This window comes from Dermochelys coriacea, chromosome 3 (genome assembly GCF_009764565.3).
Source record: "Dermochelys coriacea isolate rDerCor1 chromosome 3, rDerCor1.pri.v4, whole genome shotgun sequence".
Classification (NCBI taxonomy): Eukaryota; Metazoa; Chordata; order Testudines; family Dermochelyidae; genus Dermochelys; species Dermochelys coriacea.
The window spans coordinates 61315649-61334928 of NC_050070.1; the positions used below are offsets into that span (position 1 = coordinate 61315649).

Below are 19280 nucleotides of genomic sequence, written 5' to 3' on the forward strand. Positions count from 1 at the left end.
ATTTGAAAATCGTGTCTGTCTGTCAGTCTGTGCATGCACCCTGGCTCACCTCGTGCCACCGACCGGCAGGATAAACAGTGGAGCAGACCAACTACCTCTCCAGTTTCTTCTCACTGTGTGTCTTCATCTCTTAAGATAAGATTTAGCTTTGTAAATAATTTTAGCATTTTATACAGTTTATAGTTTGTGTTTTCATAGTTTTAGTATTAGATTAATCTTTGGGGGAACACCCTCCCCCATACCCTTTTGCGGGTACTGGATGATTCCCTACACTCCAGGCTTCAAACTCTGTGCTTCCTGCCCATGATCCTTCTCGGTCAGCGATGACCACTAATGCTGCCTACGCTGCCTCAGAGAAGCTCACATTGTAGTGAGGTGCAGTATCTGCTGCTCATTCCCCAGCTGTACTCAAGAAGGGCTAGCACTCTGTATCCAAAATCACCTCATGGACAAAGCCATGAAACTTTAATTGAATCCAGGCCAAGAATCCTCCTCCCCTATACATTGGCCTGCCTCAGGAAGGAATGAGCCTCCTGCTGCTAAGTCTGACACTGGTGCCAGAGAATTGACTCTCATAGACTCCCTGGTGGGATTTTCTCCAGAAGCACTCGTACACATGAAACTAAGTCTTACTTGAAATACACTTTGACACTTTCAGATTAATCTCTGAGCAAGCCCAGTACCTCTGCCCAAGAAGACTTAAGTTAGCCCTGCTTTGAGCAGGAGGTTGAACTAGATGACCTCATGAGGTCTTTCCAACCCTAATCTTCTATGATAAGTCCCAGAGGCTTGACAAGAAAGCCCAAAAACATCAGGCTCTATTGGTACCGGAACATGATCCATTGGTACTGTTATCCTTGGCACCTCCTAATCCTTGGGATTCCATCGGCATTGACAAAAGACTGTTCACAACCTATCTATGGCACTGCCTTTGACAGCACCCTTTCCAGCTCCACTGGTCTGGGCACAGACAACCCCTCTCACTCCAGGGGGGAACTGGGTCTCATGCTTCCCCACAGGATATCTCCTCGTTCCTGGATCTGGATTCCTTTCCAGGGATGTCATAACACCACCTGTTGAGTCAACTGCTTGGAGAAGTTTATCATCCATTCCTTTCTTGAAATACAATTTCCCTCCAATGGCTCTGGCAGTACCACCTCTAGAACAGGAATCCGCTTTCTCCTGACTGGGGGACTGCAATCAAGAGGAGCATAAGTTTTGTACCTTATATATCCTCTGCCACCCATAAGACTTAAATCACTGTGAGACCAACCTCCACATTTAGCTTAGAGCTGCTGGCACCCCATGCCATTGGGCCTCTGCGTCCCCCTTTGACCCTTCCTACTGGCCATATTGGGGGCCCTGAAACCAGAGTCAGTCAGGTCAGCTAGTGTCACCCCTCCCCTTGAAAGAGGCACTCAGACCCCCTGCCCCCGATCCTTCCAAACAGGAAGAGCAAGATGCACCAGATGCAGTGGCTCTGCTGGAACCAGCAAAACTGCCATCTTCATCTCTGGATGAGGTGGTAACCCCTATGTCTCCGTCTCCCATGCCATCTTTTCAGGCAGTCCCAGGATCATTTTTGTAGATTTGCTGGTGAACTTCAGATTCCTCTTGAAGAGGCTCAGGAATCCCAGCACAAACTCTTAGACATCCTCCAGGCAAAATAGCACTCCCCATTAATGAGGCTATTATGGAGCCAGCTAGGGCTGTGTGGCTGAGATCCGCTACCTGTGCTCCATTATAGCCTCATATGGACTCCCTGTTAGATTGAGGAGGAGTAGAACATGTCCCTCCTCAATACCAAGGGAGTGGATTTTACTGGCTTACTTCCTTCTACCCAAAAAGAAGGATGGATAGAGACCAATTCTCGACCTCACTTCATTTTAAACTCAAGTTTTGTATGGTCATCCTGGGGGCCTCTATAATACTATTCCTAGAAAAGAACATGGTTTACAGCTCTTGATATGAAGGCGCATACTTCCATGTCGATATTCATCCTGCTCTCAGATGCTTCCTCAGGTACTTGGTGGGCTCCAACTATTTTCAATACAGAGCACTCCCTTTTGGGCTAGCAACTGCCTCCAGAGTCTTCACCAAAGTATTAGTGGTAGTGTCAGCTCACCCAGATGCCTTGGTCTCTCTTTTCTTCCCCTGCCTTGACTACTGGCTCCTTGTTGCCCTGTGACACATGGGCCTCCTGGCGTCAACTCTAAAGATGCTACACCTCCATTCTTCCCTGAGGATCAGTATAAATGCCGAAAAAACTGTTCTCGCACCCACACTGTCTCTGGACTTTATCATGGCCACCCTGGATTCAGTCACTGCAAGAGCTTACTTGCCCACAGACAGGTTTCAGACCATGAGCAACATTATAGCCCAGATCACAAACAATCCTTGAGTACCAGTCAGGACATGCCTATCTCTCCTAGGTCATATGGCCTCATGCATTCGTATCATGCCAATCGCAAGATTCCACCTTCATTACTTTCAAGCGTGGCTTGATAGTGTTGGCAAACACGGTGACCGTCTTCTACATCAACAGGCAGGAGGAATGAAATCTGTTTCCCTGCGTGTGACAGCGGTCAGCTTGTAGAACTAGTATGAGTTGGTTGCTGACACACCATCAGCAGCCTACCTTTCCAGGAAATGAAATACACTCAGGAAGTTCTTCAGCAGGCCTGTTGCTCTCGACCATGAGTGATAGCTCCATGACTTGGTGCTGCACAACATCTTCAGTCTATGGGGAACCCCAGCCAGAGATCTGTTCACCTCTATCATGAACTGAAAATGCATCACATACTGCTCCAGAGGATCGCCACTGGATCCAGACCACTCTAGATCGCCACTCGCAAAGTGATGCTGTACTTCTTGGTCGAATAACCTGAACTGTGGATTTCCCTCCATTACTGCTTCTGCCATGAATTCTACACAAAATCTGGCAGAACAGGGCATGGGTTATACTGATCACTCTCCACTGGCCCCAACAATTTTGGTTCCCAAATCTCCTCTGCCTATCATGCGGAGTACCAATCATCCTCCTGACATTTCCTGAGCTTCTGATACAGCGGAACAGTAAGATAAATCAGCCTGTTCTGCATTTGCTTCACTCAGGGCTTGATTTTTGGATTGGCACCATCTTTAGAATGCTCTTGTTCTGCATACTTTCCAACTGTAGGAAGGATTCCCTAAGGCAATATTTCCTGGCTCAGTTGAAATGTTTTTCTTCTTGGGCACATCAAAAGAATGTTCTTCCAGAAAATTCAGATGTCACTCATTTTAGACTGTATCCTTTTTTCTAAAGATGTCAGGCCTATCCATCAGCTCCTTACAAGTCCACCTGGCAGCGCTCAATGTGTACTATCCTCCTTCTCAGGGGCACTCGGTCTTCATTCACACACTGACTTCAAGATTTTGGAAGGGCCTAATCAGAACTTTCCTGCCTATTCATAAGCCTACCCTTCAGTAGGACTTGAATTTTGTTCTCTCTGCACTCACAAGGCCACCCTTTGAACTCCTAGCTTCTTGCTCTATGTCCCTTCTCATCAAAAAGGTCACATTCCATGTACCCATCATCTCAGCCACAAGGTTGGTGAGCTTGGAGCGATGATGAGGGATCCTCCTTACACTGTATTCCTTAAAGTTAAGGTTTCATTATGTTTACACCCCAAATTCACCCCCAAGGTTGTTTCAGAAATTTCCTTGAACCGATCCATTTACCTGTGTTCTTCCCTAAACAGCATGTTTCCTTACTGGAACAGACTCCATGCTCTTAGTGTCTGGTGAGCCTTGGCATTTTAGTTACACAGAAAAAAAACAATCAGGAAGTCACCAAGACTGTTCATCGCTATAACAGAAAGAATCAGGACACAAGCACTCTCCACCCAGAGGATCTCCAAATGATTCTTTGGCTGCACTCTACTTTATCAACTATTGAACCTCCCTCCATCCCCATGGAGTAAGAGCTCATTCTGTAAGAGCACAAGGAGCGACTATGGCATTGCTTCACGAGGTGTATCCCTCCTTGAGATCTGTAAAGCAGCCACGTGGGCTCTGTTCACAGTGTTTACGAGACACTGTGCCCTAGTCTACAACTCCTCTGCTGATGCCTCCTTTGGAATGGCTGTCCTTCATTCAGCCCTACTGTCTACCTGCTCGCACTCTGCTCCTGCTTAGGTCCTGCTTGTCAGTCACCCACAGTGGAATATAATAAGGGCCATCACTCGAGTAATAAAAGGAGGTTACTTTTCCTGTAATTGGAGGTTCTTTGAAATCCATGGTCTCTATCTGTATCCCACTGCCCACCCTCCTTCCCCTCTGCTTCGGATAGTCTCTGATTCACAGTGGAAAAAGAACTGGAGAAGCAGTCGGTCCACCCCACCCTTTATCCCCTGTATCAGATGCTTGTGGTAAGGCAGGGTGCATGCATGGACCAACCAACACTATTTTCAAATTTTCCGGCTCCGAATGTATGGTGCGCATGCATAACCCCACAGATAAGGACCGCTCATTTCAAAGAGCCTCCAGTTACAGGCAAGTAACCTTCTTTCCTTGAATTAATTCAGACCCAAGTGGATTTACAATTGAGAAGCAGTACATTTTGACTGGTTTTAGAACATCATTTATATGACAGAACAACAGTTAAGTCACAGGAATATTGAGAGGTCTTGCCAGACTTGTGATCTAGTACAAGAGAGGTAATGGCTGAGTCTGCTAATTGTTAAATTCAGTTAAATTTTCTAAACAATCTGCTCTCCTTTAGAGAGAGCTATTCAAGTCAAATAGTAACTGTTTATGAAAAACACGACAGTCTAAAAACACTCACCAAATCCAGTGAGGTGGTGCAGAGGAGATTACCTAAACAGACAAATGGATGGGTTACAATTTTAAGCACAAGCCTTGTCTCATTGCACCTTCTCTTACCTTCCCTTCCTCGGACTGATATGTCCCATACATTAGACCTAAGGTGATCGTGGAGGGTGTAGAATAGAGCCCTGAATGTTGACCATGGAGCAGCTGCCAATCTCTCCCTCTACAAAGCCTGCAGTGGCCCAGGGCTACTCCTTGCCAGCAATGTCAGCCAGGCACTGTCTCCTAGTGCAGCATTGCATATTTTGCTGCATTTTCGTATGTTTTGTTCAAAGCACTGCAGAACGGTAACAAAAGACCACACCAATAAAGCAAAAAGTAACAACAAAACGCATGAACAGGTAGTCCTTGGGGAGAATAAAATATTGTGTTTATAGAAAAGATGTAATGTTTGAGGTCTCTTCTCTTCAAGAAAGAGCTTTAGAAAGGGGGAGGGAGAGAGGTCTTGAGATGAGTGTTACAGTGATGAAGAATCTGAGCAAAATGGAGTAAAGTATGCCAAGAAGTTGAAGCTTAGAAGAGAAATAGCATAATCTTTAAAATGACAATAGAAGAATGAGTTAGAAGATGAAGAGAAAATTAATAAAGGAAGCAGATAGCAAGGTGGAGGGTAGTAAAAGAATAAAGGTAGGAAAGAACAGTTACAATGAATACCATCCACATAAGAGTGAGAATTTTAAAATGACAACACAAGTGAATCAAAGGGATTGAAGTGAGAAAACAAAAAAGATGAATAGAAAAGTAAGTGTTAAAATTAGTGTTTAGGAATACCAACATAGCTAGTCATTTAGATGCTGCATCTCCAAGGACCCTAGTCCCTTTTGAAAGAAGTGCATCATCAAGGTATTAAAGGTATATATCAGTCAAACAAACATACAAGTATGCACACAATCCCTTAGTTTCTGATGTAGTGCACTTGTTTTTGGATAACCATGCAGAGTTGAAACATGAATTGTGCTGGTACTCAGAGTATTTGCCTTTATGAAACTTGCTACTGGTTAATATTTCTGAGTTTCAGATAACCCCTTTTCAGAAAGAGGTGTCTTAATACAATCTGATCAAGCTAATTCTAAAATGAATAATTCATATCTTGGGATTTTTCCAGTGGTAAAGATATATACCAAGAAGTCCAAAGTCCAATACCTTTTTTACCATTACATTTAAAAAAACAAAAAATGGATAGATTCCTAACAGCATAGGTTTTATTGGATACAAACCATTAATCCAGCCCAAGAACGGGCTGAACGGATTCTTGTTTATTTTTTTTACTTTTACTATATATTTTTGTGAGCTCAGTATATTTTATATTTTTGTTACTAATAAAAGACATGTAATATTTTGAATTTTAGTATATCAATTTGAATATTTAAGGACCAATTCTTTTTGCCATTATTTCCAGACAAAACTAAAAGATGATCCATGAACAGGCCACTGAGAGATAAAATTGTATTTATGTTCACTGTTTGTCTAAATAATAAAGTTATCTACAATGCTGTTTGCATTTGTAGTCGTGTTGGTCCCAGTATATTAGAGAGACAAAGTGGGTGAGGTAGTATCTTTTTGTGGACCAACTTCTGTTCCTGAAAACTTGTCTCTCTCACCAAAAGAAGTTGGTCCAATAAAAGATATTACTTCATGCCTCTGGTCTCTCTTTCTTAGACAATGTAAAGTTAGCCTGTATGCAATTAATGATGAAGCTGATTTGTAAATACTAAACATCCTCCTGTACCAGTTCAGGTAAGTGGGTTTACTGCATCTCTATCAGCTGATAGAGACATTAATAAATATGTAAAATGCTCAATATTTACAATTTGCATCATGCACTTATTCGTAAAACTGAATGTTTTTACTATTGTCTCCAGCAAATGGAGGCAATTCTGTGTTAGGTAGCTAGATTTAAATATAATTCAAGCTTCATGATTAATCCAAGCTTATGCAATTTTATCATAACTGGCACCCTGGGGTACAAATTATTATTCGAGTCTCTTTCAAAGAGGGAGGGATTCGTTGGCACATTGGCATCATCCAGTATAACAGTACAAGTGATCCATCTAGTTCAGTAGTGTTCTGACTGTGAATTATACTAGAAGTTTCAGAGGATTTTGCAAAAAAACAAACTCAGTCGATAATGAACAGGCAGAAGGATCTGCCTAAAAGAGAAGTTTTTTCCCAAGCAAATAGTTTTTCCCCAAGCAAATAGTGATTGGATTGTTCCCTAAAGGAATTTCCATAGGTTAAATGTGATGTTAAAAATACATTTTAAAAAATTTCCTTGTCTGTTTTAAACGTGTCTTTTTAAATGTGTTGGATGTCTCCTGGTTATAGTATTGTAAGAGGTGAGAAGAAGTGTCTGACTATCATATCATCTCTTATTTGTCTGCTTTCGAATTTCAATAGTTCTAACCTTCATATACCTTTCACATATGAAAGTTTAACTTGACTGATGTATTGTGAAATTCATAATGTTGCAGTTTTGCTTTGTTCTCTACATCCTGTGTTATATGGTCTGTTTATATATTTTTAAAGCTTTCAATTTCAGTACTCAGCACTTCCAGTTTCTTTCTTTCTTAAGTACCTACTTCCTTGATTATATCCACTCTAATGTAATCTATTTAAGCTTCCCAGCATTTTGTAGGTTCTAACTATACCTGTATTTAACTCTGGGGGGGGGGGAAACACTCCAATTTGTTTCCGATCATGCATGAAAATGTTTGTGCCTTAATAGAGAGGAGTTTATTCTCTGATCATTTGATTTTATTTGACAGATACCCACATTTATTATTAATTCCACAGATCCATGACCACTAAACACTGTAATGTCTATTTGTCATAAAACAGTCCCTTGCCATAATAAATGTGACATTATGAAAAATTGTTCCTGAGAAAATATTGTGTAGAGTTGAGTGGGAAGTAAATCCTTTATTCATCTATAGATCTTCTAGACAAATGAATACATACAAAGACATTAGTGAAGATGGTAATGTGAATTTTTAGTTGTCTTAAAACAGGTGATATTTTTGTAATGTTGGTGCCCTAGATCTACCTAAAAGTGGACCTGTGACCTATATTTGAATATGCATTTCTGATCATGGCAACTCGCGTTATAACAACGAGGAGTCCTTGTGGCACCTTAGAGACTAGCAATTTTATTTGGGCATAAGTTTTAGTGGGCTAGAACCCACTTCATCAGATGCATGGAGTGGAAAATACAGTAGCAGGTATAAATACACAGCACATGAAAGGATGTGTTGCCTTACCAAGTGGGAGGTCAGTCTAATGAGATAATTCAAATCACAGTAGGATAAGAAAGGAGGAAAAATCCCTTTTGTAATAGTAATGTATGGCCCATTTCAAACAGTTGACAAGGAGGTGTGAGTAACAGTTGGGGGAAATTAGGTTTAGGTTTTGTAATGACCCAACTAAGACCTAAAAGTGGCAATTCTTCAACAAAAGAAACTTCAAAAACAGACTCCAACATGAAACTGCAGAACTGGAATTAATTTGCAAACTGGACACCATCAACTTAGGCCTGAGTAAAGAGTGGGAGTGGAAAGCTACAGAAATGGAAAGCTACAAAAATGATAAAAGGTTTAGAAAACCTGAGTTATAAGGAAAAGTTTTTAAAACACACCCTGTTTTTTTGTTTTTTGTTTTTTATCTTGAGAACAGAAGACGAAAGGTGGACTTGGTAAGTCTTCAAATTTCTTAAGGACTGTTATAAAGAGGATAGAGATCAAGTATTCTCCATGGCCACTGACAGTAGAACAAGGAGTAATCAGTTTAGTGTGCAGCAAGGGAGATTTAGGTTAGAAATTTTTTCCTGATATCTAACTATAGGGATATTTAATTCCTGTAATAGGTTACCAAAGCATTTGCAGAATCCCTGCCATTGGTGGTTTTTAAGAACAGTTTAGACAAACACGTGCTTGCTGTGGTTTAGCCCCTGCTTCAGTGCATGTCGATGGGCTAGACGACCTCTCAAGATCCTTTCCAGCCCTACAATTCTGTGATTTGATTCTATAATTTGAAGGCTGATTCTGTAGCAATTGAAGTAAATGGGAATTTAGTAGGGCTGTCAAGCAATTAAAAAAATCACAATTAATCACACTGTTAAACAATAATAGAATACCATTTATTTAAATATTTTGGATGTTTTCTACATTTTCAAATATATTTATTTCAATTACAACACAGAATACAAAGTGTACTTTGCACACTTTATATTTTTATAACAAATATTTGCACTGTAAAAACAAGAAATAGTATTTTTCAATTCACCTACTGTACTGTAGTGCAATCTTATCATGAAAGTTGAACTTACAAATGTAGGATTATGTACCCAAAAAACTGCATGCAAAAATAAAACAATGTAAAACTTTAGAGCCTACAAGTCCACTCCATCCTACTTACTGTTCAGCAAATTGCTAAGAGAAACAAGTCCATTTACATTTACAGGAGTGTAGCGGGGTGGTCACCCGCTCCAGCCCTGACAGGGTTAAAGCCAGCCCTGGGAGAGGGCTAGGGGCTGGGAGAAAAGCCCAGGCTGATGAAGGGAGCAGCTGCACCTGGGCCATGCCCCAGTCAGGGTGCAGCTGGGTCCTATAAAAGGCTGTGAGCCAGGAGCTCAGGCAGTCTCTCTCTGACTGCAGAGAGGGAAGGACATTGCTGTCTGGGAGCTAAACAGGAACCTGAGGTGGGGGCAGTGCTGGGGGAAGGCAGGAGGAGCTGGGGAGCTCCTGCCTGGAAACTCCCCAGGCTGCATGACCTTGATTGGGGCCTAAACAGGTTCTGGGGCTGCAAAGGGGCAGCCTGGGGCTGGGTAGAGGCAGTAGGTCCTACCCCCTCTTGCCTATGATGACTGGCTTATACAGAGTGCAGTCAGCCCCAGTGAAAGGGGGCTAGATGGGGACTGGCGGTGGCCCATAGGCTGAGGCAAGGTGGGATTAGGCGGTTTGGGGGTTCCTTGGGGAGGGGAGACCTAAGAAGCGTGTGGGGGTATGGCAAGGGGGCAACACCCCATGTAAAAGGGCACTGGGGTCTGGGAGGGACACGGGGGCCAGGAACAGGTGAGACACTGGCTGGCAGGGGGTGCTCTGGAGGCTGGTGAGCTAATTCCCTGGATGACCAGCAGGAGGTGCCACAGGGGTGAGTCTCGCCATGCTACAGGAAGATAATGCTGCCTACTTAATTACAATGTCAAAGTGAGAACAAGTGTTTGCATAGCACTGTTGTAGCTGACATCACAAGATATTTACATGCCAGATATGCCAACGATTCGTATTCCTCTTCATGCTTTGCCACCGTGCCAGAGGACATCCTTCCATACTAATGAGGTGTTCTGCTCGATGACTGTCCTAAGCAGTGTGTACTGACACATGTTCATTTTCATCATCTGAGTCAGATGCCAGCAGCAGAAGGCTGATTATTTTTTTTGGTGGTTTGGGTTCTGTAGCTTCCACATCAGAGTGTTGTTCTTTTAAGATTTCTGAAAGCATGCCGCACCCTTGCTCCTCTCTGATTTTGGAAGGAACTACAGATTCTTAAACCTTGGATTGCATGTTGTAGTTATTTTCAGAAATTTCACATTGGTACTTTTTTTGCATTTTGTCAAATTTGCAATGAAAGTGTTCTTAAAATGAACAACGTGCTGGATCATCATCCTAGACCAGTGGTCCTGCGGATGCCATGGCGCCTGCCGGGGCATTTATATGTGCCCACTGTCAGGGCCGACGCCAAGGAATGAAGAGTAGAGGAGCGCATCTGCTGGAGAACATGCCGCTGAGGAGTGCGGCCACTGGAGAAGCTGCCGCTGAAATGCTGCTGAGAAGCGTCGCTGTCCACCACGCTCTCCTGAAGGCATGAATGTGCTCTGGGCCACTGTCCCAGATAGTTAGTTAGTTAGTTATAACACGAAATATATGGCAGAATGCGGGTAAAACAGAGCAGGAGGCGTGCAATTCTCTCCAGGAGTTCAGTCATAAATTTAATTAACACCTTATTTTTTTTTTTAGAGTGTCATCAGCATGGAAGCATGTCCTCTGGAACGGTGGCCGAAGCATGAAGAGGCATATGAAACTTTAGCAATCTGGCATATAAATATTTTGTGACACTGGCTACAACATGCTATGTGAACACCTTCTTTTCACTTTCAGTTGACATTGTAATTAATCAGGCAGCATTATCTCCCATAAATGTAAACAAACTTGTTTCTCTTAGCAATTGGCTGAACAGTAAGTAGGACAGAGTGAACTTGTGGGCTCTAAAGTTTTACATTGTTTTATTTTTGAATGCAGGGTGGCTTTTTTTTTTTTTGCACATAATTCTGTATTTGTAAGTTCAACTATTGTGATACAGCGATTGCATTACAGCAGAGGTTCTCAAACTGCGGATAGTTCCTTCTAAGGTGCGTGCCTGGGCGGCTGCACATGAGAGAGAGAAGGGCCACCCACCTAATTAGTGGAGCCGTGCAGGCGTGGCTCCGCTAATTAGGTGCCTGGACCCTGGAGAAGACGCAGATATAAGGTGAGGTGGTAGCCTTGTGGGGAATAGGAGGCAGGTTGGAGGAGGCAGTCGGGTGAAAAGAGCGCGTGGGGGGAATTTGGGACATGCAGGGCTGTGGCAGCCAGAGAAAGAGGTGACTTTTCCCAGCTCCAGGGCTGTGGCTCCCAGGGAGAGACAGCCCTCCTTCCCAGCCCCAGCTCGAGAGCTGCTGCGGTGGGGGAGAGAAGGCACATCCATTGCATTAGAAAGGTAAGACTACTGATATTAAAACATGAGTTGTGTGCTTTTATTTGTAGAACGAAAACATTTATTATTAAGTTATTTTATATAGCGCTTTTATCCATAGTTAGCTAACGGTATAAATAACATTTGGAAAGATCATTAAGTGGTACGCTGAGACCCTCAGCAATTTTCAAGTGGTTGGCAGGAAAAAAAAATTTGAGAACCACTGCACTACAGTACTATTATTAGGTGAATTGAAAAATATTATTTTTTTGTTTCGTTTTTTACAGCGCAAATATTTGTAATAAAAATGTAAAGTGAGCACTGTACACTTTGTATTCTGTATTGTAATTGAAATTGATATATTCAAATATATCAATATTTGAAAATGTAGGAAAAAATCCACAAATATTTAATACATTTCAATTGATATTCTATTGTTTAACAGTGCAATTAATCACGATTAATTTTTTTTGAGTTAATCATGCGAGTTAACTGCGATTAATCAATAGCCCTAGAATTTTGCTACATTGGTAGCAGGATTCATTGAAGTGTGGGAGCTGTGGGTGTCCAATGCCTCTGGAAATTTCTCAAAACATTTTGTATAGATTTAATAATTTATTTCAGTGGCTTTTATATACTCTGGAAAAACTATAAGGTAAAAATAAGAAGGGAGAAAAGTGAAAGTGGAAGGGGGGAAAAAGATATCATTAATGTGTTAATTTTTTTTTAAAAAAAATGTGCCTTTATATTCTTTGGAGAAAGACAACATCAGAGGTCTAGTCCTATGCTGCTAACAGAGGTCAAATTCTCATTGAAATCCTGTTTCTCAACTTTCACTGATTCAGGTGGCATGCTCATTAAGAGGTATGTGGTATTACCTTAAGTCCATGATGTATGGAATTATTTTGAAGGGTATGGAATCTGTTCTATAAGACAACTTTTAATTAGCATTGTAAACTTTGCTTTTGCTGCTCACATAGTAGAGCCCAATATAGTGTAGAATTATCTGGGACAAACGGTAGCAAAATCTGCTTTATTCCAAGTATAGTCCCTTTTTCAACTTTCCAAGGGTTTTAAAAAAGAACAGTGGAGTGAATTAAACTTTAATATAATCAGACCAGAGGTTTTGTGTAGAATTATTAATGACCAGTGACAGGAAAAAAATTAGCAAGTAGGTGATGGTCTTTGCTGTTTAATTTAAGCAGTAATTGCAGATTTTTCTCATAGAACATTTGACACTACTTGCTGAATACAACAGCTACATGTGCGAACTGCCACAACATAAAAAGCTATTTATGAATATTTTCTTAATAGATTTAAGAAAGTGGGACTTCCTAGACTAGCTACAGATTTGTATGAATTTAGATCTGAATTCTGTATAATGTTTACATTACCTCTGCTTTGACTAACCATATCGAATAGTATATAAGGAAATTATCATATAACTTCATATACAATTTTTCATTGCAACTACATGTCATGCATTAGTGTGCTGCTCTAAACTCTGCAAGCTGTCAATGGTCCCAGAGATCACAGGGGCTCACTAACTGTTCACTCCATTCCTCAGCCATGAGAGCTGCACCAGGCACAGGAGTTGCTATAGTGGCTCTTCCCTAGATTGTGGGGGGAGTCCTTTGACCAGTCACTCTGGTTTTAAGACTGTTTTGTACTGGAAAACTAGCTCAATGCCAATTTAATAATTCAGAGGATTATGGTCAAATTTCAGTTGAAACTTCATTTTGGAGGTGGCCACTTTAGTGAGACATCTAAATACAGCACTGGCAATGATTAATTATTTTAAAGCAAAGTGGTTAGGAATCCTGTAGTAGGGCTAGAAATGAAATGCTGGGTAGTATTTGAGGTGGCTATAGTTGTAGGTAATTTTTTTTAAATAAAATTTCTTCTATCCCAAGAAATATTTGCTAGGCTGATAGAAAATGTTGTGTAAATAATACAGAAATTGACTTTTTACAGCCTAAATAAATGACACTGGAAATCATGGTGGTTTGGTATGCCTGACTGCCAAAGGCAAGTTAGTTTGCTAACATGCTCAAGGTTATTCTCTAAAAGACGTAGAATTTGTAAAATATGTATCCAGCCTTAATGCATAAAAATGAGAAATGAAGTCAGTAAAAAGAAAAGGAGTACTTGTGGCACCTTAGAGACTAACATTTATTAGAGCATAAGCTTTCGTGAGCTACAGCTCACTTCATCGGATGCATTTGGTGGAAAAAACAGAGGAGAGATTTATATATACACACACACAGAGAACATGAAACAATGGGTTTATCATACACACTGTAAGGAGAGTGATCACTTAAGATAAGCCATCACCAGCAGCAAGGGGGGGAAAGGAGGAAAACCACACCATCCTAGCCACTATGGATGTAGAAGCCCTCTACACCAACATTCCACACAAAGATGGACTACAAGCCGTCAAGAACAGTATCCCCGATACTGTCATGGCTAACCTGGTGGCTGAACCTTGTGACTTTGTCCTTACCCATAACTATTTCACATTTGGTGACAATGTATACCTTCAAATCAGCGGCACTGCGATGGGTACCTGCATGGCCCCACAGTATGCCAACATTTTTATGGCTGACTTAGAACAACGCTTCCTCAGCTCTCGTCCCCTAATGCCCCTATTCTACTTGCGCTACATTGATGACATCTTCATCATCTGGACCCATGGAAAAGAAGCTCTTGTGGAATTCCACCATGATTTCAACAATTTCCATCCCACCATCAACCTCACCCTGGACCAGTCCACACAAGAGATCCACTTCCTGGACACTACGGTGCTAATAAGCGATGGTCACATAAACACCACCCTATATCAGAAACCTACTGACCGCTATTCCTACCTACATGCCTCTAGCTTTCATCCAGATCACACCACACGATCCATTGTCTACAGCCAAGCGCTACGATATAACCGCATTTGCCCCAACCCCTCAGACAGAGACAAACACCTACAAGATCTCTATCATGCATTCCTACAACTACAATACCCACCTGCTGAAATGAAGAAACAGATTGACAGAGCCAGAAGAGTACCCAGAAGTCACCTACTACAGGACAGGCCCAACAAAGAAAACAACAGAACGCCACTAGCCATCACCTTCAGCCCCCAACTAAAACCTCTCCAACGCATCATCAAGGATCTACAACCTATCCTGAAGGACGAGCCATCGCTCTCTCAGATCTTGGGAGACAGACCAGTCCTTGCTTACAGACAGCCCCCCAATCTGAAGCAAATACTCACCAGCAACCACACACCACACAACAGAACCACTAACCCAGGAACCTATCCTTGCAACAAAGCCCGTTGCCAACTCTGTCCACATACCTATTCAGGGGATACCATCATAGGGCCTAATCACATCAGCCACACTATCAGAGGCTCGTTCACCTGCGCATCTACCAATGTGATATATGCCATCATGTGCCAGCAATGCCCCTCTGCCATGTACATTGGCCAAACTGGACAGTCTCTACGTAAAAGAATGAATGGACACAAATCAGACGTCAAGAATTATAACATTCAAAAACCAGTTGGAGAACACTTCAATCTCTCTGGTCACTCGATCACAGACCTAAGAGTGGCTATACTTCAACAAAAAAGCTTCAAAAACAGACTCCAAGGAGAGACTGCTGAATTGGAATTAATTTGCAAACTGGATACAATTAACTTAGGCTTGAATAGAGACTGGGAATGGATGAGTCATTACACAAAGTAAAACTATTTCCCCATGGTATTTCTCCCTCCCACCCCACCCCCCACTGTTCCTCTGATATTCTTGTTAACTGCTGGAATTAGCCTACCTTGCTTGTCACCATGAAAGGTTTTCCTCCTTTCCCCCCCCTGCTGCTGGTGATGGCTTATCTTAAGTGATCACTCTCCTTACAGTGTGTATGATAAACCCATTGTTTCATGTTCTCTCTGTGTGTGTGTGTGTGTGTGTGTGTGTGTGTGTGTGTATAAATCTCTCCTCTGTTTTTTCCACCAAATGCATCCGATGAAGTGAGCTGTAGCTCACGAAAGCTTATGCTCTAATAAATTTGTTAGTCTCTAAGGTGCCACAAGTACTCCTTTTCTTTTTGCAAATACAGACTAACACGGCTGCTACTCTGAAGTCAGTAAAGATGACTTGCACCCGTATAATATGAAACGTTTGTTTGTGGCATTGCCTAAATCTCTGAAACAATTTGCAAATTACTTAACCTTATCTAGATCTACAGGGACTCTGCAGGCAGTCTAGAAGACAGAATGATCTACGTACAGCAAGTGCTGCTCCAGTTATATATTAGTGGATACATCAAAAAATCTTTCAAACCTGTAGTTGTCTAAATTATTCCTGCAAAGAGCAACCATAACATTGTGAATGACATCTTGTACAAATGCCACATCATTCAACATGCCTGTGATCTCCAATTACATAGACTTTATTCAGAGTAGCAGCCGTGTTAGTCTGTATTCGCAAAAAGAAAAGGAGTACTTGTGGCATCTTAGATTAACAAACTTATTTGAGCATAAGCTTTATTGTTAATGCAAATTGAACCATTTGTTTTGCATAAAGTGGACATACACTAGCTTTCTGGTGTACTCATACTCTATCTTAGCATGGAGGTACTTTTTTGCTGTTCAACTAGTGATAGTATTGTTCAGGGTGTGTGGGGTGTTTATTTAAAATAAATAAATAAATACCTTCCATGTGTATGCCCTGCATTGGGACAGTCGAGAAAACAATGGATGGTTACTTCCTGCATGATTTTCCTCTTTAGTAAATGTGTGTGTAAAGTAATATGGTGTGGGACATCCTGAAGGAGTCGAGATAGACTTGTCATAAAATGGCATCTCGTATAACTCTGAAGACTGCTTGCAGTCAACTTCACACATGCTTTATAAAGCTTTAACATAATATTGTTGCCTGTTTTATATGATCTATCTCTTAATATTATGATTAAGTTTCAAGTAATTTTAATTTTGTGGAGATTTACCTTTTCCTCACATACATTTCATGTTTATACTGTTTCCGTTTGGTATCTGTGAAAATGTAATTATATTAGAGGACCTTAAAGTATGTTTCCTACTGTCGTCATTGATGATGATGATGATGATGATACATTGTTTGGATTCTAGAGACAGTAGAAGTGACTTTACTGAATGAATCTGTGAATGGGTTTTGCATACAGTAGAACCTCAGTTACAAACACCTCAAATATGGAGGTTGTTCATACCTCTGAAATGTTCATAACTCAGAACAAACTGTTATGGTTCTTTCAAAAGTTTACAACTTAATACAGCTTTGAAACTTTACTATGCAAAAGAAAAATGCTGCTTTCCCTTTGTTTTTTTTAAATAGTTTACATTTAAGACAGTACTGTACATGCTGCTTTTTTGTGGGGGGGGGGGGGCGTGTTCCTTTGCAGCTGCCTGATTGTGTACTACTACTTCCAAACGAAGGGTGTGGTTGACTGGTCAGTTCATAACCATGATGCTCATAACTCTGAGGTTCTGTTGTACTCTGACAACCAGGTTTTGTTGGATCTGGAAATACACAGATGAGAATTTGTTGCCTTCCTCCCCTGATGATCCTTTTAGTTAATCCCCTTCCTTAACTGCCTTTGTCCTATAATTGGTTGAATGTAATAAAATGAAAAATAAACAACTCCCCAAAATAATATGTAAACCAAACAATTAGGTCACTCATATGCTGGTTGTGAGCCATCACTCTGTTTGTATATGTATTTCTTGTCTATTTAGGCTGCAAGTGCTTTTTCTTTAAGAAAGGGACTGCCATGTACTGTTTTGCACAATGGGACCCCAATCTTGATTAGTGCTCTAGATGCCATTGTTCCTTCATTGGTTTCTGTGAATCTGTTTTTGTTTTTGTTTTTTTTTTGTTTTTGTTTTTTTGTTTTTTCAAAATATGCTGTGGTGAACACAATTATAAATGTATGTTCCATTCTCTTCTACTTCCATAAATTTTCTCTTCTATTAAGTAGAGGTTCACTGTTTCCTTCATGACCATCCATTTCTGAAGGTTTTATAAGAAGTCATGTTCCTATATTATGTTGTCTGGCATAAGGCAGTAAGATTAATGTGATTTAAGTATGCTTTTGATTGGCTATGTGCCTCTGTGCCTTTCTGGGTTTAGTGAGGATATGTCCTGCATGGCTTTGTTTTTAAGGAACACGAGGTGAATTGGGAGGGCTGAGTTTTCTTTGCTCTGCCACACTTTCTGGTAGGATCTTAAGCTCTGTGCCTCTTGTTTCCTCTTCTATAAAATCTTAAATACTAAGTCATGGGGAACTAAAGGCTAAGTTTGTTAATGTTTGTAATGCTGTTTGAGAGCCTGAGATAGAAAGTGTGATTAGAAATGCAAATTACTATTTTCTGCCCACAGTGAACTAATGTGTATGACCTCTTCCTGTCCCCATACTATTTTTAGACTGATTTGTCAGCAACCTGTTCTGAGCCTTCTGCCATTGATAATTGTTGGTGATGGTGTGCTTTGCACTATATAAGGTACTGAAGACATGACTGTGCTCCAAGGAGCTTGCAGTTTGCTAAGGGACAGCACACAAACCTGTTGAGACAGCCAGAGTGAGATCCTAAATGTCAGAAACTTGAGTGTATTGGTTGGGTGGTAGGGGCAGGGCTGAGCCTGGGCACACTAGCACCCAACCATTTCCAAAAAACACACACACACACACACACACACACACACACACACACACACACATTTTAAAATGTGAGGGTTTTAATGGATGTAGTTTTTAGCTGCAGAAGTAAGGTTTTTTTTAATGTCTTTTTTCCATGTCTTTTTACACACTTTTTTTTTAATTTAAAAGTTTCTGTGGGGGGGGTGTATAATATATATGAATGAGTAAAGTAAAGGTTGGGACAGATGTTGAAAAGATGGAACTCACAGCTACTTGTATTCAGTTTCAGGTGCAGTATCCCGTGTCCCACACCCTTGTTTTGCTGGGAAGGTGCAACATATTAAGAGAGTCTATAATATCTCTGCTGTTATCTGAAGTAAATCAATTTGCTGATGAGTTGCAGCAAGCCCACCAGGTACTATTCTATTGAAAATTTTATATTGTCATGAAGCAAAGTAAACCATAATACTTATTTAAATGGTACAACTTTAACTAGAGCTCTGTTTCAATCTCTTAATTTAAAATAACAAAAAGATCCACAAAAGTTGATGACTTTCATATTTAAACTTCTACCAAGTTTTAGATACTTCTGAAAGTTAAATTTTTCATTCTACAAAAATAGCATGTGATTTTCTTAAGTGAAAGATCAGCAAATTGAAGAAATTTCCAAACAAGGACCAGGTCTCAAAATATCTTGTATTCAAATGCATGCACAATAGACCTCTGATCTGTTTGACATCTGTTTTGGTCTGTACAAACTGCACTGGTGGTGGCTGAGGTTGATCTTTTCCTAGTGATTTATGGAGTTCAGGCATTAATGTTTAGAATGATCAGGTATCTTTTATACCATTGAGCACACAATATTATGTGTTTACTGACCCTCATTAGAGCTGAATGGGTTGTTCTTGAGGGGCTTTCTTTCTGGGAGATCCCAAAGGGCAATTTGTTTATTTGTGCCTATTCTTGTACGTTGTCCCACAGATGCCATCCTTTTTACCCTTTTTGTTAAATAT

The 19280-nt window shown here is 40.9% G+C and overlaps 1 protein-coding gene across 1 annotated transcript in view; it reads left to right on the forward strand.

Annotated features, from left to right (window-relative positions):
• Window positions 1-19280, forward strand: part of MEI4 (meiotic double-stranded break formation protein 4) — a 117089-nt gene that overhangs the window by 45326 nt on the left and 52483 nt on the right. Inside the window, 1 exon segment of the mRNA XM_038396665.2 lies at window positions 18551-18682. Coding sequence (XP_038252593.2) covers window positions 18551-18682 — 132 coding nt within the window.